This window comes from Sminthopsis crassicaudata, chromosome 5, assembly GCF_048593235.1.
Source record: "Sminthopsis crassicaudata isolate SCR6 chromosome 5, ASM4859323v1, whole genome shotgun sequence".
Lineage (NCBI taxonomy): Eukaryota > Metazoa > Chordata > Mammalia > Dasyuromorphia > Dasyuridae > Sminthopsis > Sminthopsis crassicaudata.
In genome coordinates, this window is record NC_133621.1 from 79,909,221 (window position 1) to 79,931,778 (window position 22,558).

A 22,558-nucleotide genomic window follows, 5' to 3' on the forward strand; every position below is an offset into this window, starting at 1 on the left:
ATAGTTTTTTTTTCTCTGAATAAGCATAGCAGTTTCCATCACAAATCTATTGAAATGGTTTTGAATCACTTCATTGTTGAAAAGAAACAATTCTATCACATAATCTTGTTGCATTATGTTACATGTCAGTATGCTACTGTATACAATGTTCTCTTGGTTTTGCTCATTCTACTTAGCATCAGTTCTTGTGAATTTTCCCAGGCTTTTCTGAAATAATGGTGCAATTTTTAAGAATTACAAGATCATCTTTCTCTGTAGGGATGTAAATAGTTTGGTTCTATTAAATCCCTTGTTTTCTCTTTATACCTGTTTATGTTTCTCTTGAGTCTTGTTATTGGAGGTAAATTTTTTGGTTTAGCTCTGCTCTTCTCCTTAGGAAAGCTTGAAATTCTTCTACTTCATTGAATGATCATTTCCTCCCTTAATGTATTATACTTAATTTTGCTAGGTAAGTGATGCTTTGTTATAGTTCTAATTCCTTTGACTCCTGGAATATCATAGTTCATGATCTAAGATCCTTTAATGGTGTAACTACCAAGTCCTGTGTAATCCTGATTATAATTCTCTGACATTTGAATTATTTCTGTCTAGCCATTTGTAGTATTTTCCCCTTTATCTGATACTTCTGAGGTTATATTGTTCCTTGGTGTTCTTATTTTGTGATCTCTTTCTTGAGATGATTACTCAATTCTTTCAATGACATTTTTTCAGGATATCAGGGTAATTTTCCTTGATAGTTTCTTGAAAGATGCTGTCCAAATCCTCTTTTTCATTATACCTTTCAGGTAGTCCAATGATTCTAATATTGTTTCTCCTAAATCTGTTTTCCAGGTCAGTTGTTTTCCCCATGAGGTATTTTATAGTTTCTTCTATGTTTTCATTCTTTTGAATTTGATTGAGTCTTCATATCTCATTTACTTTTTAATTTTCACTTGCCCAATTCTAACTTTTATAGAGTTGTTTTTCCAAGCTAACTTTTGTACTTTCTTTACCATTTAGCCTATTGTATTCTTTAAGTAGTTGTTTTCTTCAGTGGACTTTTGTATCTCTTTTTCCATCTGACCAATTTTATTTTTAAAACAGTTTTCCAAGCTGTTGATTCTATTGTGTCACTAACATTTCTTTGCCCAGTTGTTCTAATCTTTTATATGATTTTTATGCTCCTTTTTTAGCTCTTCTATGACTTTTTCCCTGGGTTTTAGATTTCTTCCCTTTTGTGTTTTGAGGTTTTGCCTACAGACTTGTTATTTTTCTAGGAAGCTCAATCAATTTTGGAAGCTCTCTAATTGTTAGGAAGATTTCTCTTAGTATCCAAACTTTCCTAGATGTGCCTTCTGGAGCCAGAGTAAGTATAATCTCCTTCACAGAGTAAACTTTCACCAGCTTGGTGGACATCCCTTGCATATTCTCCAAATTATCAGTGTCCTTCTTTAACAGTAATACCCAGCACTCAATCTAACACTCTGCATGAAGTCTAAGAGGGACAGAGAACAGTGGAACTTTGGTCTCTTTGTTTCTGGAACTATACCTCCAACTATACCTCTGTTAATGAAGCCCAAGATCTCACTAGCTTTTTAGGCTGCTACATTATACTACTGTCATATAGAAACTTGTAGTCCTCTAAAATCACTATATCTTTTTCAGCACAGCTACTCTCTATTCATGCTTCCATCTACTCCTGTTTTTTTTTTGTAAAGCTAATTTTTGTTAGGTAAGGGTAAGACTTTAAATTTATCCTTACTGGATTTCATATTATTAGATATAACTCGATGCTGTCATCTGTCAAGGGCCTTTTCAGTTCTGATGTTGCCATCCATCCACTGTGTTAGATGTACCTTCTGGCTGTGTATCAGAGGAGAGATTAAGTACATGACAGAGTGAGGTATATGGTTGCTGGAAACAATATTATGAAAAAGACATCATAGAATAGATATAGGGACAGAAAGTAACCTTAGAGAAGTCTAGGGATACCCTTCTTTGACAAGAGAGAAGAAGTAGACTATGGGTAATAATGCTAAGTTTATAGGGACAGATTTAACAAAGCTCATATTTCATTGAAACAGGAAGGCAAGTTATCTTTGTGGAGATGCTCTTGGGGGCTTGAAAATAGAGAGAAAAGTCTGGAGTAATCACTCTAGGAAATGAGACTGTAAGTTAGTTACGGTACAAGAATTGTCAAGTGACACTGAAGGCCCACCTGGGCTTTCTGTTTGAACCACAATGAAATGAGATAATATTTCTTAAAGAAGTTTTCTCTGATATGTCAAAAGCATTATTTTCCTTTTGTTAGCTGTAGATACATATTTCTGCAGTGTGTCCTGATTGAATGTGAGTCATTTTGGTATATTATTTTTGGAAGAGAAGCCAATAAGACTTAATCAATTAACAAATATTTATAAAGCCTCTACTATGTCCTACATCCTGTGCAAAATAGTGGGTACACATTTACAAAGAATGAAATAATCATTACACTATGAAAAGGCCTTAGATTCTGAAGGGGAGGAGGGGAAAACAAATATGTATGATAATGTAGTGAGCATAGCATATGTGATAGATGTATGGAACAAGGAAGTTTAGTGAGAAGACACTAACATGTTGGGGAGAGATTAGAAAAGATATTGTGCATAAAGTGATACTAGAGATATGTCTAAAGAGAGTAGAACTATTCAATGAGTTGGGAGTGAGAATGCAGTACATTTAGTACATGAGGGATGGCCACCACAAAGGCATAGAGTGAATGATGAACAAAAAGCACATCAGTTTAACTGTCTCCCAGAGAACAGGGGAAAGAATAATGTCCAGATGAAGTTGGAAAGAGGTTAGAGCCAGGTTGTATTGGGCTTTGAGTCAATTCTAAAGGCAATAGGAATCCACTAGAATTGGTTGAGTAAGATGATCAGATCTTCTTTTAAGGAAACATAATAAGCAGCTTTATGTATTGGGCAAGGAATACTATCTCAAATTTAAAGAGCTTTTTTGAGAATCAAAGGAATAGTTATTGCCTGACAGGTGGAGATGACATTTAGAATAAGAATAATATAGAGATAATAAAAATATTAATAGACTCTTCCTTCCCCATGGAGAGCAGTTCATTCATATATCCTTTTTAGAGTTTGAATTGTCAGGTAGAGTTCTGTTCAATTCAACAAATATTTATTAAACTCCACTATAAATCAGGCATTTTACCAAGCCTATGGATACTAAGAATAGAAAGTGACAGACTCTGCCCTAAAATATATTACCAAGAGGATGTAATGTTAAAAAACACATACAAAGCTTTACAAAATTATTTTAAGAGTGAGGAAAAGGGTATTAGCACTTGGGGTCATTAAGAAAGGAATCTTGGAGGAGTTATACCAGAGCTATGCTTTGAAAGAAAATGATGGATTATAAATAAGAGGTAGAGATGACATCTCAGGAGCAGCTAGGATAAAGTGTCAGACATGGAGACAGGAAATCTCATCTTTCCAATATGGCCTGAGACACTTACTAGTTTGCCTTGGTTTTCTTTTCTGTAAAATTAGCTGGAAAAAGAAATGGCAACCATTCCATTGTTATAAAAAAGAACCAAAAATAAAACAAAACAAAACAAAACAAAACCTCAAATGAAATCACAAAGAATCAGACATGCCTGAAAAATAACTTAACAACATGATATTCCAAAGATGGAGAGAATCCCATATTCTACATTAGATCTGATATTGATAGAGTGAGGAATTCACATGATGAGTTTTCCATCATGCTTCTAACATGTTTAGATTAGATCTTCCTTGGAAGAAATTGCTCTCCCTAACACATATTCATTAGTAAGAGCTATGATTTGTTCATATTAGGCAATGGGACTTATCACTAAGAGTAGAAAAATCACTGCATTGGAACTCAGAGTCTGGTTTTGAATCCCAGGACTGTTATTTACTACTTATGTGTCCTTGGACAATTTTTTTTATTTATTCCTATTTCTTTATCTCTAAAGGAAAGGGTAGAACTAGCTTATTTCCAAAGTGCCTTTTAGTTCTAAAGCCTATCATTACATAGAATGCACACCCATATATAAATTCACACACCATAACTATATATTATTCTCATATAATTTACCATTCTCTCTCTTTATTTTGCACATACTTATACAAGTATTTCTCATTAGCAGGTGAGATCCTTTAAGGCAGGACTTGTTTTATCTGTCTGTTTTGGCACATATAGTAAGCACTTGATAACTGCTTGTTGGTTGGCTGATAAATATAAAGGTGTTAGACTTTTTCACCACAGCAATCCTCATATTTAAGTCTCAGCTTCTTAAAATGTGGTCCACGAGCTCATATGGGGTTTCATAAACTGAATGTGGGGAACATGAAATTATGATTTATCAGCAATAAATGTTTGACTTGTTTACCTATCTTATATATTGGGGGTCACATAAAATTCTCTTGGGCAAAAAGAGGTCGTAAGTAAAAAAAGTTGAAGAAAAAAGATTTATGTAACACTGTACCTTACACATAAAAATATTATTAAATATTTGTTATTAAAGGCAGCTAGGTAGTACAGTAATTACAGCATTGGGTCTTAGTTTCCTCATCTGTAAAATGAGGATAATAATAAGCACAACTCTGTGCAATAGATACTATTATTATCAGACTTTAAACTACTTTAAAGTAAATAAGTAAATTAGTAGCTGATATTAATTATTCTTTTTAACTAGATTTTTACTTATTCATTCTGTTATTGGTTCAGATTTGACTTTCTCTCCTTTGAAATGCATGTTGCTAATTGCCTTGCCATTTTCTTGCCCCTTAGGTGAGTCGTTCTGCCTGTTTAATGACTACACAACTAATATGCAAATTGTTAAGATCCAGAGAGGCAGCGGCAGCAGTGGATGTCAGAACGTGGCCCCCCATACTGGATACAGGTAATCAGATTCATCAATTGGCATTTACAGTAGACTGTTTAGATCATTTTTGAAGCTAAAATACACTACTTCTTTTCTTTGCATATTCTAAAATTGAAGCCAGACATGCTAAAGCTTTTGTTTTGGTCTCCAGATGATTTGCCAAAGAAGCGGCCTGCCCAAATCTACAAACCTTCTAACCCAGATACACTGGCTTATCTTGACTTCAGTGTATCTACAACTGGAATGCTAGCTGGAGTAAAGGTAAGTTTTACATTCAACAGAACTTGCATGTCTCTCTCAAGCCCATAAAGTTCTTTCATTTGTTTTGGAGCATAAGGTTTCACATAGGATCATATATGCATAAGAATCTGTTAAAAAAAAGGTTAGTACGTAAAAAAGAAGACATATCTATGGTAGAGGCAGATAGAACACTAGACTTAAAAACAAGGAGACTTCAGTTCAAATTTGACTTTAGATTCTTATTAACTGTGGGACCCTGAATAAATCATAATCTTTTTTACCTCAGTTTTCTCAATTACCTATTTCCCAACATTGTGAGTAATATTTCTGAAGCACTTTGCAAACTTTAAAGTACTATATAAATGCTATTACTTTTATTATTGGTAATTTAGTGAATTGTTTTCATATCTCCCTAGCATCTAGCCACGTATTTTGCACATAGTAAGTGCTTGATTAGAAGGCAATGGAAAGACTTTTTCCAAATGTTACTTCTCTCCCAATTTCTAGGCTCACATTTCCAGCTGTTGGCTTGATCTATTATATGTTGCAATAAACAAAAAAAATTAAAACATAGTAATGAAACTTAGAATTTAACATGTGCCAAGTGGAATCAATATATGATAATTAATGTGACTGGCAGAGTCAGAACTTTAAAATTATTTCAACAAGTAAGGACATTGGGCAAGAATCAAAAGAAAAAAAAAACCAACCACAATAAGAATGGAGTAAGACAGACTAAGCATAATTAATTAGCAATTCATCTGAAAAGGACTGGCCTAAGAATGAAAATTAATTTCCCCCAAAACACTTCACTTTCTTTTTTATTGATAGTAGTTGTTATTCATTTCAATCATATCTAATTCTTTTTTTTACCTCATTTGGGGTTTTCTTGGCAAAAATACTGCCATTTCCTTCTCTAGCTCATTTTACAGATGAGGAAACTGAGGTAAAAGGCATGCCCAGGGTCGTACAAATAATATGTGTCTGAAACTATATTTGAACTCAAGTCTTCCACACACTGGCTCAGCACTCTATACACTCTGCCATCCAGCTGCCCCTTTCTGTTGGTACTACTATTCTACTTGTTTCCAAAAGTTCATAGCTTTATCTTCTCCCTCATCAAGTTGAGATATATCATTGATTTTATTTCTGAAATAGTCCTTTACCCTTTCTTACTTTTCCAATCCCAGTACCTCACTTTAATTCAGTCCCTTATCATCTCCTCGTAGAACTATTATCATAATCTCATAATTGATTTCCTTGTCTTTAGGCTTTTATCATGCTGTTCTATCATTCACAGTAGCCTGGCTTTCAAACAATACCACAACTTGGCTTTTACCTACATGTGCAACTTTATTTCACTTTATTTTCACAATCTACACTAAATAATAGCCAAATTGGATTATGAGCTGTTCTCTAATTATATTGTGTATTTCCCACTTCTATCAGAGAACCTTTTTTACTTGCAGTCTTCTGTGTTTGGAACAGACTTATTTTACAAGTTTGTCTATTCAAATTCTCTTCTGTTTAACTTAGTGATCTCTCCCTTTCCAAATCTCTTATTTCTACATTTGACTTTTCCCATGTTTTTTTATCACATGCTGTTCATTCAATTACTTAAGCTTTAATAATGTAAAGTTATGCTAAGACTTTTGGGACATCCTGTATTGTGTTCAATTTATTTTATCTTACTAGATTACAAGCTCCTTGAGGACAGAGATTGTGATATTTTAACTATATATTTCCAGCACTTCCCATAATGCCTTCAACCATATAGAAATTTAAAAATACTTAATGAATTGAATAAAATTCTGCTTTCCATTTAACATCAGGCACCTGCTTGAAATTCAGTCATCAATTCAAGGCCTAATATTGTCCCTTTATTGTATTTCCTTCCAGCTGGCTTGGCTGGGTAGATGGCCTCTTCCAAGAAAATTAATTGTTTTGGTTGTAAATTACAATGTTTGTCTGCTTTGCGCAGAACATATCATATACTGATTGAGGGTCTAGTGGCAAGAGTGTAATTTTGGATTTGGCTGAGGATGGATGCCCAGGTGCATCATTACTGGTGATGTTGGAAACAGGGATCAAAAGATCCTTGATCCAGAGCTTAGAAGGGGATATCAGAGTCCAACTAGTCTAATCCCTTGTTTTAGTTTCATTATTTTATTAAGGAGAATAGAAAAAACATCACATTTATCACATTTAATATGACTTTGTAGGTCATTCACATTTGGAAACTTAAAAATCTGGTTTGTGGTTGCTTTTTCTATTTTGTACTATAATTTTTTTGTGAGGCAATTGGGGTTAAGTGACTTGCCCATGATCCCACAGTTAGGAAGTGTTAAGATTCTGAGACTGGGCTTGAACTAGATCTTTCTGACTTTAGAATTGGTATTCCATTCACTGTGCCATCTAGCTGCCTCACTAAAAACTTCTAAGAAACTTCAGAAAAGCACAACCATCAACATAGTTCCATTATTCTGGAAGAATGGGAAGGTCATAGATGAAAAGGAAACTAGTTGATTGTTTATCAACAAATAGGAAATCTATACTTCTCAAGAAATCATGCTTTTTAATGCTAAGACTAAATAGTTACCCTTTACTCTGATTCCTGCTGTATAAAATTGGTCAAAAGTTTGGTCAGATCTTTTGCCTTCACCGCTTTTTATATTATAGCAGTATTAAATATATCAGGACTTAACAATTGATTGTTTTCAATCCCATTATCTCATAGCAACCCTATAAAATAGGCAGAGCAGTTATTAATACTACCATCTTAACAGAAGAAACTGAGGCTGAGATAGGTGAATTGATTTGCTGAGAGTGAAAAGTGGTAGCAAAACACATTTCTATACATTTTTTCTCATTCCGCCTTGACCTTGATGAACAGAAGTTTTTTTGATTTTTTTTTTGGAGTGGAAGAGTGAAAAGAAACAATCACTATTATTCCATTTTCTATCTACTATATAATAAAAAGAAAAAATAAATAATGGGGGGGGGGACAAATCTAGGAGTCTTTCCACTTTGTCACAGTCTCCTAACAGAGAATGAAGCAATAGTGAAGAATGCTTCTCTTATTCCCAAATGACACATCCTTGTGTACCTGGACATATCTGCATATATATGCCAGTTACATGAAGCAAGTGGCAGAGTACTGGCTTACTAATCCATCAAACAGGGATGAACTTCCAGATGTTTTCAATGGGTATAATAGTAGCTCATTCCCACTAACTCCAGCACAATTTCAAATTAGCTATTAGAGTCGCTATCCCAGGTGCTGAAAGGCCTACTTTTATTAGGCAATGATTTTAGTTGATTGCTTTTTTGTCTTATAGATGTCCCATGCGGCCACTAGTGCCTTTTGCCGTTCTATTAAGCTGCAGTGTGAACTTTACCCCTCTAGAGAAGTGGCTATCTGTTTGGACCCTTACTGTGGGCTTGGGTTTGTCCTCTGGTGCCTCTGCAGGTAAGATTCCTCTGATTTTTAAGGAAAAACACATTTTTAAAAAGTGTTTTCTTAAGTGTTTTTAAATATCATTCCTTAATTTACTCAGTGAACATTTATTAAGCACTTATATGCAAAAGCACTCTTATCGCTTTAGAAGTGACTAAAACACTTCTCTTCTGGCACCAACCAAAGGTATTCCAGTTAGAACAATTACAATTTGAAAAAACAACAGCCCAAAGTAAGTGGAATATTTTAAAGATTTTGCTGCATGCCAGGATGTATTAGTGCTATGAATAATAAATTATTTCAGAGGATGTAGCTTAAAACATTCAAGTTTTTAGACATTGACCAGTTTGGCTTAGCTCTATGTAGACCTTCTTGATGAGGAAATAAGAACAGCACTTATGGTTTAATAGGGCATTTCTGTCTTCATTGGGTTAAGCATTAATGAATCTCAAACCCACAGAACAGCTGTGGAGCAATTTGTCTCCCCAGCAAACTAGTAAAACTAGGATTCAAATTGAGTGCTTTTGGTCCTGAATCTTATGTTTCAGTTTTGACTGTATTGTGGTACCTCCTAGAATTACACCATATTTTGCTAAAAAGAAGTGTGACCTTGGGGGTGGTAAAAAAAAAAAAGGTACAAAAGTTATAGGTCCCTCTGTTCTCTAAAATTCTCTGAATAAAAGAAACTTTAAGGAAGTTATAAAAGAGTAGAGACTGGGATATGAGCAACACTATTCTTCAGTGCATAGGTCCTGGAGCATCTAGACCTGCCATTTCTAAAGCAACAGATTGTTCAGAAGCATGCATACAAAGATTTTTGGTCAGTGTTATCTTGCTATGCTTTGGCAAGATATTTATTTTGCCAAAGACCCAACAGTGACTAATATACACAACAAGGAAAGAATAATTAGCAAATTTATGACTCATGCTTTCTGCTTACATTCTGTTACAAGGACTAATTTTTGGTTTCCTAGAATAAATATTTCTACCTTCATCACTAGTCATTAGTAACACATACACACACACACACACACACACACATTTTCTCTCTTACATATGTATGCATACACATCTACATAGAGAGATTTCTTAAGTTTTCTTGAATATCATTCATTAATTTATTCAAAGAACATTTATTAAGCATTTGTTATATGTGAAACATTCTATCAGGAGATAGTTTACATAAGATACAATTTTGGCTTTCAACAATTTTACAGTCTAAAAAACTAAACTTTTTAAGAGCCAATCTCCATTCCCCCCCCATATTTCTGAAAATTGTCTTCTATCCTATATTTCATTGGGTGGGGGGGATAGGCAAAAACTTTTATCAAAAGTACAAATCAGCCATCATATAGATGAGGTTATTCTCTTTTTTTTTATAAATCTTTTTTTATTTTTAAAACACATACATAGCTTGACATTCACCCAAAACCTTGTGTTCCCATTTTTTTTCTGCCTCCCTTTCCCCATCTCCTTCCTTAGATGGCAAGTAATCCAATATATATTAAACATGTACAATTCTTTTATACATATTTCCACAATTATCATACTGTACGATAAAAGTCAGATCAAAAAGGAAAAAATGAGAAAGAAAACAAAGTGCAAATAAATAACAACCATGAAAGTGAAAATACTATGTTGGTCCTCTCTCTGGGTGCATATGGTTCTCTCCATCACAAGCTCATTGGAACTGGTCTGATTCATCAATGAAGTCATACTGGTGAAGGTCAAGGAGAAGACTTCCCACACTCTAGGAGATTCAATCAAGATTTCATTCTCACATTTACCTTCGCTCTGGCTGGAGGCTCCAGAAGCCTCCCAAGAAACCTGCTTCCAGAGAAAAGGATTTACAGAAAAGAAACTTCCTCCCAGAGAATGATTCACAATTTAGAGAAACAGAACATTACAATTTGGAACATTTTGTGCTCAATCAACTTCATTTAGTTTTTCCTAATATTAGTTATTCATCTTGTACCATAGTGCCTTATATAAAGCAGTTACTTAATAAATGCTTGTGGATTTAAACTGAATTTAATAGCATTGAAAAAGAACCAAGGAAATAGAGCTAAAAAAGAAAATTCTGGAAATCCTGTGTAAATATTGGTGAGAAATATGATCAACTTTAACTTCCAGCTAGAAATTCCATGGAGGAGTGATTAAGCATTTTTGACACTCAGCCCTGAAAACATAACATCTTTGATTATGAAAGGGTGACTGTTTAAAATAGAACTGCTCCAAAGATCATGCAAGGCAATCCAATTAAGTCCACGGTTAAGCCTTTTTCACAAATGGATACTGAAAAAAAATTTGTATTAGTAAAAATATTATGTTCTAATTCTTGTAAGTAGCTCTAAAATGATAAGAGGTATAATGTTTCCCACTGGGTAATTATGATTTATGAGATACATAAAGCATATGCTTGTTAGACCTTGTCCCTATTACCTTGGTATATGATCCCATTTTCAGCCCAGAAATTGTTCTCTTATTATCCTTTCAACAGAAGTAAATTTTCTATTATTCCAATTTGTTCCTGCTTAATCATGCTGCCTTGGGGCTGTAGTCTGAGTTAACACACCAGCTTATAGTACTCCAAAAAAGTCTTATTCAAAACCACAATGAGATATAGATTTCTAGGTTGGTCCTGGAGTTATTCCAATATATTACTTGAATTCTATACATGGTACACAAAATAAGATTCAGAAAATTGTGGCCACCTTCAGATCAAATCCATGGTAGCTTACATACAACTTACTGAAATCAGAAATCATCCCTTCTTGATTTTTGTCAATTTGCAGAATGTCAGATTACTAACATTGTAGAAAGGGGATATGCATTTGTACATGTCCAGATCTATGAGGATTCATTACAAAGTTTCCTTCTAATAGCATTATTAAAGATCCTTGCCCAAAACCAAAACAAGGATCTGAATTCAGTAATTCACATTATAAGTGTGATCCTGGTAGAATACAATCTATTATCCTGTTGTGTTTCCCCTTCTTTCTTTCTTTCTTTTTTTTTTTTCTTTTTCCTGAGTCAATTGGGGTTAAGTGACTTGCTCAGAGCCCCACAGCTAGGAAGTGTTAAGTGTCTGAGATTACATTTGAACTCAGATCCTCCTGACTTCTAGTCTGGTTTTCTAACCACTGCCCCACCTCGCTGCCCCCTCTCTCCCTTCTTTGAAAAAGGCGGTGACACTAGTGGAAAGAAAGTCAAGCAGAGGAGAAAAAAGACCAACAACAGCTTTCACAAATGGGAAAAATAAATGAGTGTGGCAATCACTGTCAATGTGTAAACATTTTGGGGGGAGAGACAAAAGTAAAGGAAAAGTTAGTAGAAAATAGAACAAATCACATATAGTATGCATGACCCCAAAAGTAGAAGTAGCACCATAGTTGTATTAACCTTCTTGTGTATATGATCCAAGGTAGGGAGAATTTTTGCTTTCTAAGACTATGAGTGATTCAGACTCTAAAAATCACTTTGGGAATTCTACCATCTGTGAAAAGATGGTTACTTCTGAAGTTTAAAGAAATTATCTTTATAAAGCCAGGATCATAGGCAAATTGGCAAATAAAATGGCTCTACATTTTAAGAGGAAGGTCTGATTTTAAAGACTATCCAATCTGTCTTTGAACAGAGTTACTACTGAAAAATTCAGTCTGAAAATTCTAGATTTCACTGTATTCAAAGAAACATCAGAGAAATAGGATCTGAATAGAAATACTATATTGGAAGATCTCAAATGATGGGGAACTCACTACCTCTCATGTTAGTCTATTTCACTTTTACAAACACTGTTAGGAAGATTTTCTGCTTATAGATCATAGATCTGTCTATATCTCTCAATTGTTGTAGTTCTACCCTATGAATCCAAGCAAAATAAATCTGGTCCTTTCTTTGCAAATGGTCCTACAACTTAAAAACATATTTTAAACAGAAATATTTTGAAACTAGTAATATTCTCTATTGCCCCTCCACAGCAGCATACCCCAAGGAATCTTTCTGTCTCTAGACTAAAAACTCCTAGGTTCTAGCCATTGTACTTCTAATCACTTTCCTCTGGAGTCACCTTAAAAACATAACTCTTAGAATTATACACTGGCCTGACTTAGGCTAGAAGGCAGCAGAATTTTCACTTCCCTCTTTCTGAACATTTTACTTCTCTTAATGCAGCCTATTAGGCTATTATGTTACATTCTTGATTCTTATTGTACCCATGATCCACTAAGTCTCCCAGCTTTTTTTAAACATAAACTGCTTCCTAGCCCTAGCTTGCCTATTCTGTACTTGTGCAATTGATGTTTTGAATCTAAGTATAGTGCCTTATATTTGTTACTACTACATTTGATCTTATTAAATTTGGTCTGTCATATCTTATTGAGATTGTTTTTTGGAATCCATCATTCCTTTCTATCATCACTATATTTGATAAACTTGTCTTTTATTCTTTTATCAAAGTCATTGTAAAAATTATTTTAAAATAAAACAAAATTAAGAGGGGCACATTCCAAAGTCTCTCTAATAAAAATATTAGTTGGTACAGAAAACAGAGCAGTGGGTTTAAAGTCAGAAATTCCAGATCTAGCCCTAAAGGCTAGTTGTGTGACTCTGGGAAAATCACTTAATCTGTCTATTAGTTTCCTTAACTGTAAAATGGTGATAAATATCAAGGTTGTTGTGAGGATATCAAATGGTATAGGTACTAATAATATATTTTAAAACACTTAGCACTGACATATAGTAGGTGCTATACCAATGCTTATTCACTCTCCTACTCCATATATGAGCCACTACCTTTAAGAATTCACGTGCTATTTTTATTCTTTTGTTCTTTGCTGTTTCTATTAATCCATGGCAACATTTTTACAAATGTTATATCAACCTACTAAAAATAATTTACATGCTATTGGGGAGTGGGGAGGGAGGAAGAGAGGAGAGAGAGAGAGGAGAGAGAGAGAGAGAGAGAGAGAGAGAGAGAGAGAGAGAGAGAGAGAGAGAGAGAGAGAGAGAGAGAGAGAGAGAAGGAACAACATATACAATAGTAAATGATGAAGGAAGGAGGGAGGAAGAAACAAACAAATATTCACTTATTAAGTACCTTCTAGTGCCAGATACTTACAAATATTATCTCATTTAATATTCAAAACAGTTTTGAGAAGTTAGTGTTATTATCATCCCCATTTTACAGTTGAGGATCCTGAAGTTAGCAGCTTAAATGATTTATCTAGGGTCACACAGTTAATGACTGTCTGAGGCTGTATTTGAACTCAGATCTTTATGATCCCAGGTCTACTATGCTCTACCTCTATAATATGGAAATTAAGCATGGAGAGAATACTGACATGGAATGGGTTCAAGGAAGATTTCATAGAAGAAGTAGCACCTGCACTTGATCTTAAGAGAAGATAGGAATTGTGAGAGGCAGAGATGAGAAGACTTTGATATTCCAAACTAGGGACTGAATATATAAGAAGCATGAAGTATCACATTCATGTGGCAATTACTATCCTCTAGCATCTGGCTGGAATGTAGTTTTTAAAGAGAAATAGTAGAAAATAAAGTTAGGACGAGAGATAAGAGCTAGACTATAGGGCTTTTATCCAAGTCTAAGGAGTTTATATTTTATACTACAGGCAACAGGAAGCCAGGGGAAATCTGGGAAGTGAAATAATCAGTTCTGTGCCTTGGGAAGATTATTTTGGCAACTGAATTAAAAAGGGGAGAGACTGGAAACAATAAGGCCAATTTGCAGACTGTTATAGAAATGAAAGATATAGGTGATTAATGCCTGAACCAGGTTGTTAATGTGTGAGTGAAGAAAAGGGGACAGATGCTATGCTATGAGGCATGACAATTGATTATATATGAAAGCTAAAGAAAAGGAAGAGTCAGGGACAACTCCAAGGTTACCTGGGTGCTAGAAGAGTAGTCAAGTCCACAAATGACATTTAAAGGAGAAAGGGAGGTTGTGAAAAAAGGAGTGATTATTTCCATTTTGGTCATTCAATTTGAGATGCCAAGGAACATCTCCTGAGTATTTATCAATGTGTAACTAGAAAATATTAAAACATTCGTGATGGCTATCTAGAGTTTGAAGTCATTTATGGAGAGATGATACATGAACCCATTAGAATGGATGACCTCCAGGGGATAGTCTCTAGAGACAGAAGAAAAGAGAAGATTCAAGATAGAGAAACATTTCTAGCAAAGGACAAGAGATCCAGTAAATGAAACAAAAAAATCAGTCAGCCAAGTGGTGAACCAGGAGAAAGCCATGCTATCACAACCAAGAGAGAGAAAAAAAAAAGCTGTCTCAGTTAATAACAGTCTCAAAAACTGCACAGGTCAAAAAAATAAATAAATAAAGATTGAGGAAAAGGTCATCAGATTTAGCAATTAAGCAATCACTTATTTTCAGTTTCAATTTCCCATCAGCCATTTTTTGTTTTATTCTTCCAAATGTGAAGAGCATTCTCCATAAAATGCAAAATAAAGACGAAAAGTTGTGTCTTCTTTTTTGCTATTCACTCTTACTCATGGTCATCTGCTTTGTTTAGGCAGTCTTTTGACCCTCTTGATGTCCTTATCATTCATCATCAATTCTGGCTCATTCTGAGCGTTAGAATTTCTGTTTCTTAGTATTCTTACAGGACCATCAGTCCCTTGTAATTCCCCCCACACACACACACACACTCAGTTATATACTTTTGATTTACTCATCTCCATGTCTTTGTCAGTGAATTTGCTGAGCATTTGTCTCTTCTGTTCTCCCTTATTGCAATCATTTGTGTTTAATGAGAATTTCGTTCTTGCACTTCTCTCATTCCTCCTGAGCCAATTCTCCCTGTAGAATTTTAGGTCAGGAACTCCTACCTACCTTCCTCTGAAATTTTCAAAAGTGTTAGTAACAGCAAAAGCTCAAAAGAGATTTGAGATTTGAGTTCCATTAATCTGGTTACGGTTGACAGGCAGCACACTTAGGTTGCAGTGCTCATCTTCAGAGTTTGTTTTCATTGAAAGCTAGATAACCACTTTCTCTAAACTGGCATATGTTAGAATTTTACTACATTTCATCTAAGTCCTTTTGATTTTAAGGCAAACTTCTGAAAGCATTTTCCCATCTATTACTTTATGTGAGTGTCCTAACAAGTGCTTGACACATAGTGAGCTCTGAATAAATTATTAGTGACTGACAATAACATTGTGCAGTAGAGCAGATCAGAAACTGAAGTGAAGAAAATCTTTGTGACTTGCTCAGAGTCATTCAGAAAACCATTTCTTCGGATTCTTAGTCTGGTGCTTTTACTGTTCCATGCATGGATTGCAATCAAGATTAAGTCTTGTTCTCCAGATCAGAGAGAAGACAACAGTGTGGGTAGGGCTTGAAATGAGGTGTGTGTTTCTGATCCCATTGTGAAGTCTCAGTTTTGTTGACATTGTCATGTGGTTGTCTACTGAGACATCAAGATGCAACAAATTATGCATTGTAAAATCACTACAGATACACTTGGGAGGAGGGAATAAGCCATTTATTTCCAAACAAATATCCTTGCCAGCCAAGCATGTGTGACAAAAAGGAATATTTCCCCAAAACACATGCAAGTTTAATGATGGGTACGTACTCAATTAAAATGCAATTGACAATACTTAGCATTTTTCATTTTCTAAGTACTTTATAAACAGTGACTAATTCTTAATACCACTTATGGCTAGGTAAGTTTAGTTGCATCTAGAGAGAAAGTCATTAGAACTGAGTTTAAAACCCAGAATATCCCTAGATGCCTATTCTACACTCAAGTCACCTCCAATCACACATATGTAATCAAAGAAAAGGCTTTCCAATTCCTAATTCACTTCAGGTTGAAAACCTAAAGTGCCATGTATTGCCTGCAAACTTTCTGTCCGAGCACAAGACTTCCTTCTTCAGCAGGACCAGTACTTTAGGGACTGGGAGAAATTAATTTAGAAAAGAGAGTTGTGAAAGCCATTTAATGTGTAGGTATTCTCATTTTTTTAAAAAAATGTAAGTCAAAAAAATAACCCTTTGCTTACCCAGGAATTGCAAAAGATCTTTCACATCCATATTATAGTTACCTGAAGTATTTATCTCAGGATCCGCCTCTCTCCTAAGTCCCTCCCTGTCAGTTTCCCCAAATTATCAACAAGTTTCTAATTCAGTATGTTATTTTCCATTTGGAAAAAAAATCTTGTGGCAATTGTTGCTTTAAAGTCAAATTTTAGAACACTTTTAGTTCCTGGAAAGCAGTCCATGATAGAGATTAAAATGGTACCCAAAGCAGAATTTAGCCAACAGCAATTGCCATTGAACCACAAAAGCAAACAGAATACAATGTGGGAGAATGGGATATGCTTTTACTAAAAAGACCTTGTTTATATGTAATAATAGAATTAGTTTTGCAACATTTATTTCTGTTCTTTTTAGACAGAAATTACTTCTTTAAATGATAAGCATTTCATTCACCTTAATATAGTTAAAAGGAATTTAGGCCAATAGTCAATTATTTCTTATAGGCTGGATTTTGTGGCAGATATTCATAAAAGGTACAAATCATCTTGTTCAGTTGAATTCTAGGGAGTTAGGATGGAAGGAGAATTACTTTTAATTATTTCTTTTTCTAATTTCTTAGATTTCAGAATTTGTTCAAAAACTGATTTCTAATTTATAGTCTTCTCAATTATTTCTCTTTCATCCCTTGAATGGACTTTTAAAAGGAATACTTGGTTTGAACAAAACATAAATTCTACTGCTAAAATAAATGCTTTAACATAGCCTCTGTTCAAATAGTGGCAACTTTAGAGTTCTTGAAATACATCAGAGCAATATTTGAGTTTTCCTCCTCATCTTAATAGTAAATAGTAAATTTGATCAATGAAATCACAGGTCTAGTCCCCCCATCTATAATAGGTTAAAAATACTGAGCAAGATGCTTAATGTAAGGACATTGAATACAAGGACAAAAAAGGACATTTTATTATTTTAGTGTCTAGAAAGGAGAATAAGATAAACATAAACATGCATATATGAATTAAACATTAACCAATTAACTATTAAACTAATTAATTAAACTAAACCAATTCACAGATTATAGCATAATCCATAAAGCAGGATATAGTGGAAAGAACATTCCATTTGGTTGAAATGACAGGTTTGATTTCCAGTCCTTGTCACTTATTATTTATGTGACACTTTGGCTAGATCACAAGTATCCTTAGAAGTGATAGTATTAATAGATTGGAATCTAGATCTCAATCTGAATTCTACAGCACATAGAATAAATGAATTTATGTCAGCTAGATTATTTTAACAAACATTTTATGAATTGTTTGTATTTCTCCTCTTGGATGAGATTCTAAAAGCTAGAAAGCCTATATTGACCATATTGGGGTAAAATTGGCTTTTGCACAGTGACATTTAATGATGCCATGAACCCTGCCTGCCTTACCTCTGAAATTCTTTATAGCAGAAAACTACTTTTTATGGAACCATTAAAAAAGAAAAGAGAGTACCTTCTTGCATGGGGAAATTAGAAGAAGATGGCTGACTTTGGATGATTTTTTCATAAATAAAAAGGTGTAGATATTTGAATATGACATTCAAAAAACCACAAAAATAGGGCGAATGTGAATCCTTCATTTGTGCCAACTAGTACCTTTTGTGCTGCCAATGTAGTATATAGTCCAGATTTCTTAAACACAATCAGTGTCTGAATATTTTCTTTCATTTTTCAAAATGGGTGTACTGAAGTGAAAGTCTATGTCTCATTCCTTCATCCTTCTTAGCTAGTTTTTTTTTTTTTTGCTATTATTTGGAAAAGAAGGAAAATCAAAAAATAGGCTTAGAATAATTGACTATTTTCCATCTTCTCAATTTTTAAGCTAATCTTTGTATCAAAGATACCACCAAAAGTGAGAACTTTCTTCAAAATGGCATCCTTCCTGCTTCAGTAAGACTCTGGTTTACAGAGATAATACAGCAGGTTCAGAAGATGAAAAGCCAAATAGCATATTAGTTTTAAGTAAGATGTTTTAAATAAAGATAAATTTTGACGAGACCTGACCTATAAATCTTCAAAGAGGTTTCAGAAACATCATCTTATGTGATTGTCTATGAGACATGTGGGACAGATCCTGTTCTTCCCACTTTATAGGTGGGGAAATCAAGACATATAGGTTGAATGATTTGTTCATGGCTACATAGAGTTGGTCATAGTACTGGAACTGAACTTTAGATTTTAGATGATGATAGTTTGCTTTTGCATTGTCTATAGTTACTGATTTTATTTTTCTTGCTAATATGAAAACATGCTTGCATCATTTCACATGTGAAAATAGATTATCATATTGTTTGCCTTTGCAATGGATAGGGGATAGACTAGAGGAAGGGAGAGAGTTTGGAATTCAAAATTTAAATATTTTTTAAAAATAATACTTTAAAAAAATTAAAGGAAACTATAGAGAATTCTCCTAACCAGTAGTCTTTTCTTTTTACAGTGTTTATTCAGGACACCAGTCTATTCTGATTCCTCCTTCAGAGCTCGAGACCAATCCTGCCCTATGGCTTCTTGCTGTGAGTCAGTATAAAGTCCGAGACACTTTTTGTTCCTACTCAGTCATGGAGCTTTGCACCAAGGGACTAGGCTCGCAGACAGAATCATTGAAGGTAAGTAATCCCATCTCTTTTTTTTTCAAAGCAAGCAAGACTTTCCACAGTACCTTTTTGCCTGTTTTCCCTTTTGATAGGGAACACTCCTGATTGCAATCACTGAAAGGAAGAAATTACATTTATGGAAGAATTTGGGAAATTATTATTTTTTTTTATGGTCAGTTTGGTGGTTTTTATTGTACATTGTCAGGCTGCTTTCTGAAGATTGCACCAATTTTTTTTTATTATATATATATATATATATATATATTATAATATTATCCCTTGTATTCATTTTTCCAAATTACCCCCCCTCCCTCTATTCCCTCCCCCCGACGACAGGCAATACCATACATTTTACATGTGTTACAATATAGTCTAGGTACAATACATGTGTGTGAATATCATTTTCTTGTTGCACAATAAACATTAGAATCCGAAGGTACATGCAACCTGGGCAGACAGATATTAGTGCTAACAATTTTCATTCCCCTCCCAGTGTTTCTTCTCTGGGTGTAGCTACCTCTGTCCATCATTGATCAACTGGAAGTGAGTTGGATCTTCTCTATGTTGAAGATTTCCACTTCCATCAGAATACATCCTCATACAGTATTGTTGTTGAAGTGTACAGTGATCTTCTGGTTCTGCTCATTTCACTCAGCATCAGTTGATTTAAGTCTCTCCAAGCCTCTCTGTATTCCTCCTGCTGGTCATTTCTTACAGAGCAATAATATTCCATAACCTTCATATACCACAATTTACCCAACCATTCTCCAACTGATGGACATCCATTCATCTTCCAGTTTCTAGCTACAACAAAAAGAGCTGCCACAAACATTTTGGCACATATATGTCTCTTTCCGCTCTTTAGTATTTCTTTGGGATATAATCGAATTTGGGAAATTATTAATAAAACTAATAAGCCAGAATGCCATCACTTGCTGTTTTCAAGCCAATCTTCCTATAAGACATTAGAAAAACCCATATTTGGGAATTACCTAAGTTTTTTCCCTCACTATTACAGACAAAATAGACTTAGAGACCAGAGGGCAGATCTCTGGATCTGTGAAATATTCAAGATCATGGCTTCATTTCATCATTTTAACTCTGAAAGCTCAGAGTTTGCCTTTGCTTTGTGTGAGTGAATGAGGCCGAACATCATGGACAAAGATCCAGCCTTGAAGCCAGGGAAAACAGGGTTAAAGATCCATTTCTGATACATGCTGGCAATGGGACCCTGGACAAGGCTCATAACTACTTTTTACTCTAGGCAACTGTTTAACACTATGAAGTACCAAGAAGATGCTAACTTGAATCAGTCTAGGGAGATTTTTTACATAAGAATTCAATATATCTATGAAATCACAATTCTATTCTTCTGTCCATACTATGTGAAAAGTTCTGAGCATACAATGACATACATTGTCAAGTAAAGACCCTCATTGCTTACTGAAGGGGGGAAACAGACATATTTGCAAAGGAATTGTATGTCATGTGAAAGTATGAGAGAGAGAAAATGTTGAGATCACAGGTGTGAGGGATTCTTTCTAACTGGTAGAATTGAGAAAAGTTGTGTGAAGAAAATAGTATTTGAAGGATGAGTAGGATTTCATCTGGTAAAAGTTCAAAGGAAGGAGAACTATAGTGCTCTTAAGGATTTATAGGATTTATGTCTAGAGTATGTGTAGATGTCAAGAGACCTATATTTCAAAGAATAATAATGATTATTGTTTAAATCTCACTGAGGCTTCTCTTAAAGAATTGTAGAAGACAATTTGTTAAATTTCCCTTTTTATCTTTACCGTGAAGTGAGAATACCAATTCCCCCCTCATTTAATCCAAGGACACCCTAATTACTTTATGTTATCATGGCAAATTCAAATAGCTCTTGTTTCAAAAATCTATTGTAAAACAAATGTGAAGTTTTCTATTATTATATCCAAACATGTTACTACTTCAGAGGGCCAGCCCAGAGTGGAAGACAGAGAGTTGGTCTTGGAATCAAGAGTCTACACTTCTGAAATTAGTCATATTTGGGGGCTTTTTTAAAAAACAGGAAGAATCTTCAGATTTAAATACTTGTATAGGGGCAGTTAGGTGCTGCAGTAGATAGAGCACAATCCCTGAATTCAGGAGGACCTGAGTTCAAATGTGGTCTCAGACACTTAATACTTCCTAGGTGTGTGACCCTGGGCAAATACTTAACCCCAATTGCCTCAGGAAAAAAAAAAAACAAAGTCTAAAACACTTGTATTTGTATGCCCCCAACTAGTGCCTAAAACCAAGAATGTCCAAAGAATGTAAAGATAAAATCTAGAACAATGAATAATTGAACTGAGAAATCGTGTCTTTTATATTTTTAAACATAGGAACTCTTAATTAGTCTTAAAAAGTAGACATATTATAGTTTAAAGTTCTTCATATATTACATCTGGAAAGTATCTAATATTAGCAGAAGTATCTGATAAACACATAAGCCAAAACAAGCGAAGCAAGAATGCAATTTCCTTTAGGTAATGGGGCCTTTCATTCTATTGATCTTGTAAATTAAAATGTCCACACAAGTGAGTCCTTTCTGACATTGTTAGTTTATATAATGTGTTCCCTTGGTTTCATCTTGAGGATCATTCATGATAGAGACATATGTTTCACATAATTAGAGATTATATAGTGTATCTGTGACTGTGAATATATTATATATATATATATATATGTGTGTGTGTGTATATGATGTGGGTTGTATGTATATATATATAGAAAGAGAAAATATTATATATCTATACATACTTATAATCTTGTCAGCCTGTGGTCCCCAAAATTACATATGGACACAGAAAAGAAATTAAATATGGAATTATAAAAAGAATTTTACATTTTATATATGCACATGCAAATATACATATGGATGGGGTATATTATATATATAATTTGTTTATATATATTTATAGTAATGATATTACATTATATATACATGCAGATATAATATACCAGTTACTTCTGCTAATATTAGATACTTTCCAGATGTACAATATGCAATATACAATTATCTGAGTGCATATATAATGTAATATTATTACTTCTGAAGCCAGCAGTATAAGTATTCTGTATTCTGACACTAAATATAAACTTCAAATTATTTTATGACTACTATAGCCAAAAAATTGATTATTAAAAAATAATTATTATTTTATTAGCCTTCTCATACTTAGCTGGTCCTAACATAGCAGACCACAGGCATATTCTATGGGAGTTTCAGACTTGAAGTCTTTCTAATTTGGCAAGGCTTTCCTGAAAGGGTCCAGATTTCAAATAA

General features: G+C 34.2%; 1 protein-coding gene across 8 annotated transcripts in view; it reads left to right on the forward strand.

Moving 5' to 3' along the window:
- The window catches only part of DIP2C (disco interacting protein 2 homolog C), a 578,672-nt gene that overhangs the window by 492,379 nt on the left and 63,735 nt on the right, over positions 1 to 22,558 (forward strand). For all 8 annotated transcript variants that reach the window (XM_074267256.1, XM_074267253.1, XM_074267254.1 and 5 more), the window contains 4 exons: positions 4,792 to 4,903; positions 5,037 to 5,146; positions 8,464 to 8,594; positions 19,095 to 19,263. In XM_074267256.1, coding sequence (XP_074123357.1) covers positions 4,792 to 4,903; positions 5,037 to 5,146; positions 8,464 to 8,594; positions 19,095 to 19,263 — 522 coding nt within the window. The remainder of the gene's footprint in view (positions 1 to 4,791; positions 4,904 to 5,036; positions 5,147 to 8,463; positions 8,595 to 19,094; positions 19,264 to 22,558) is intronic.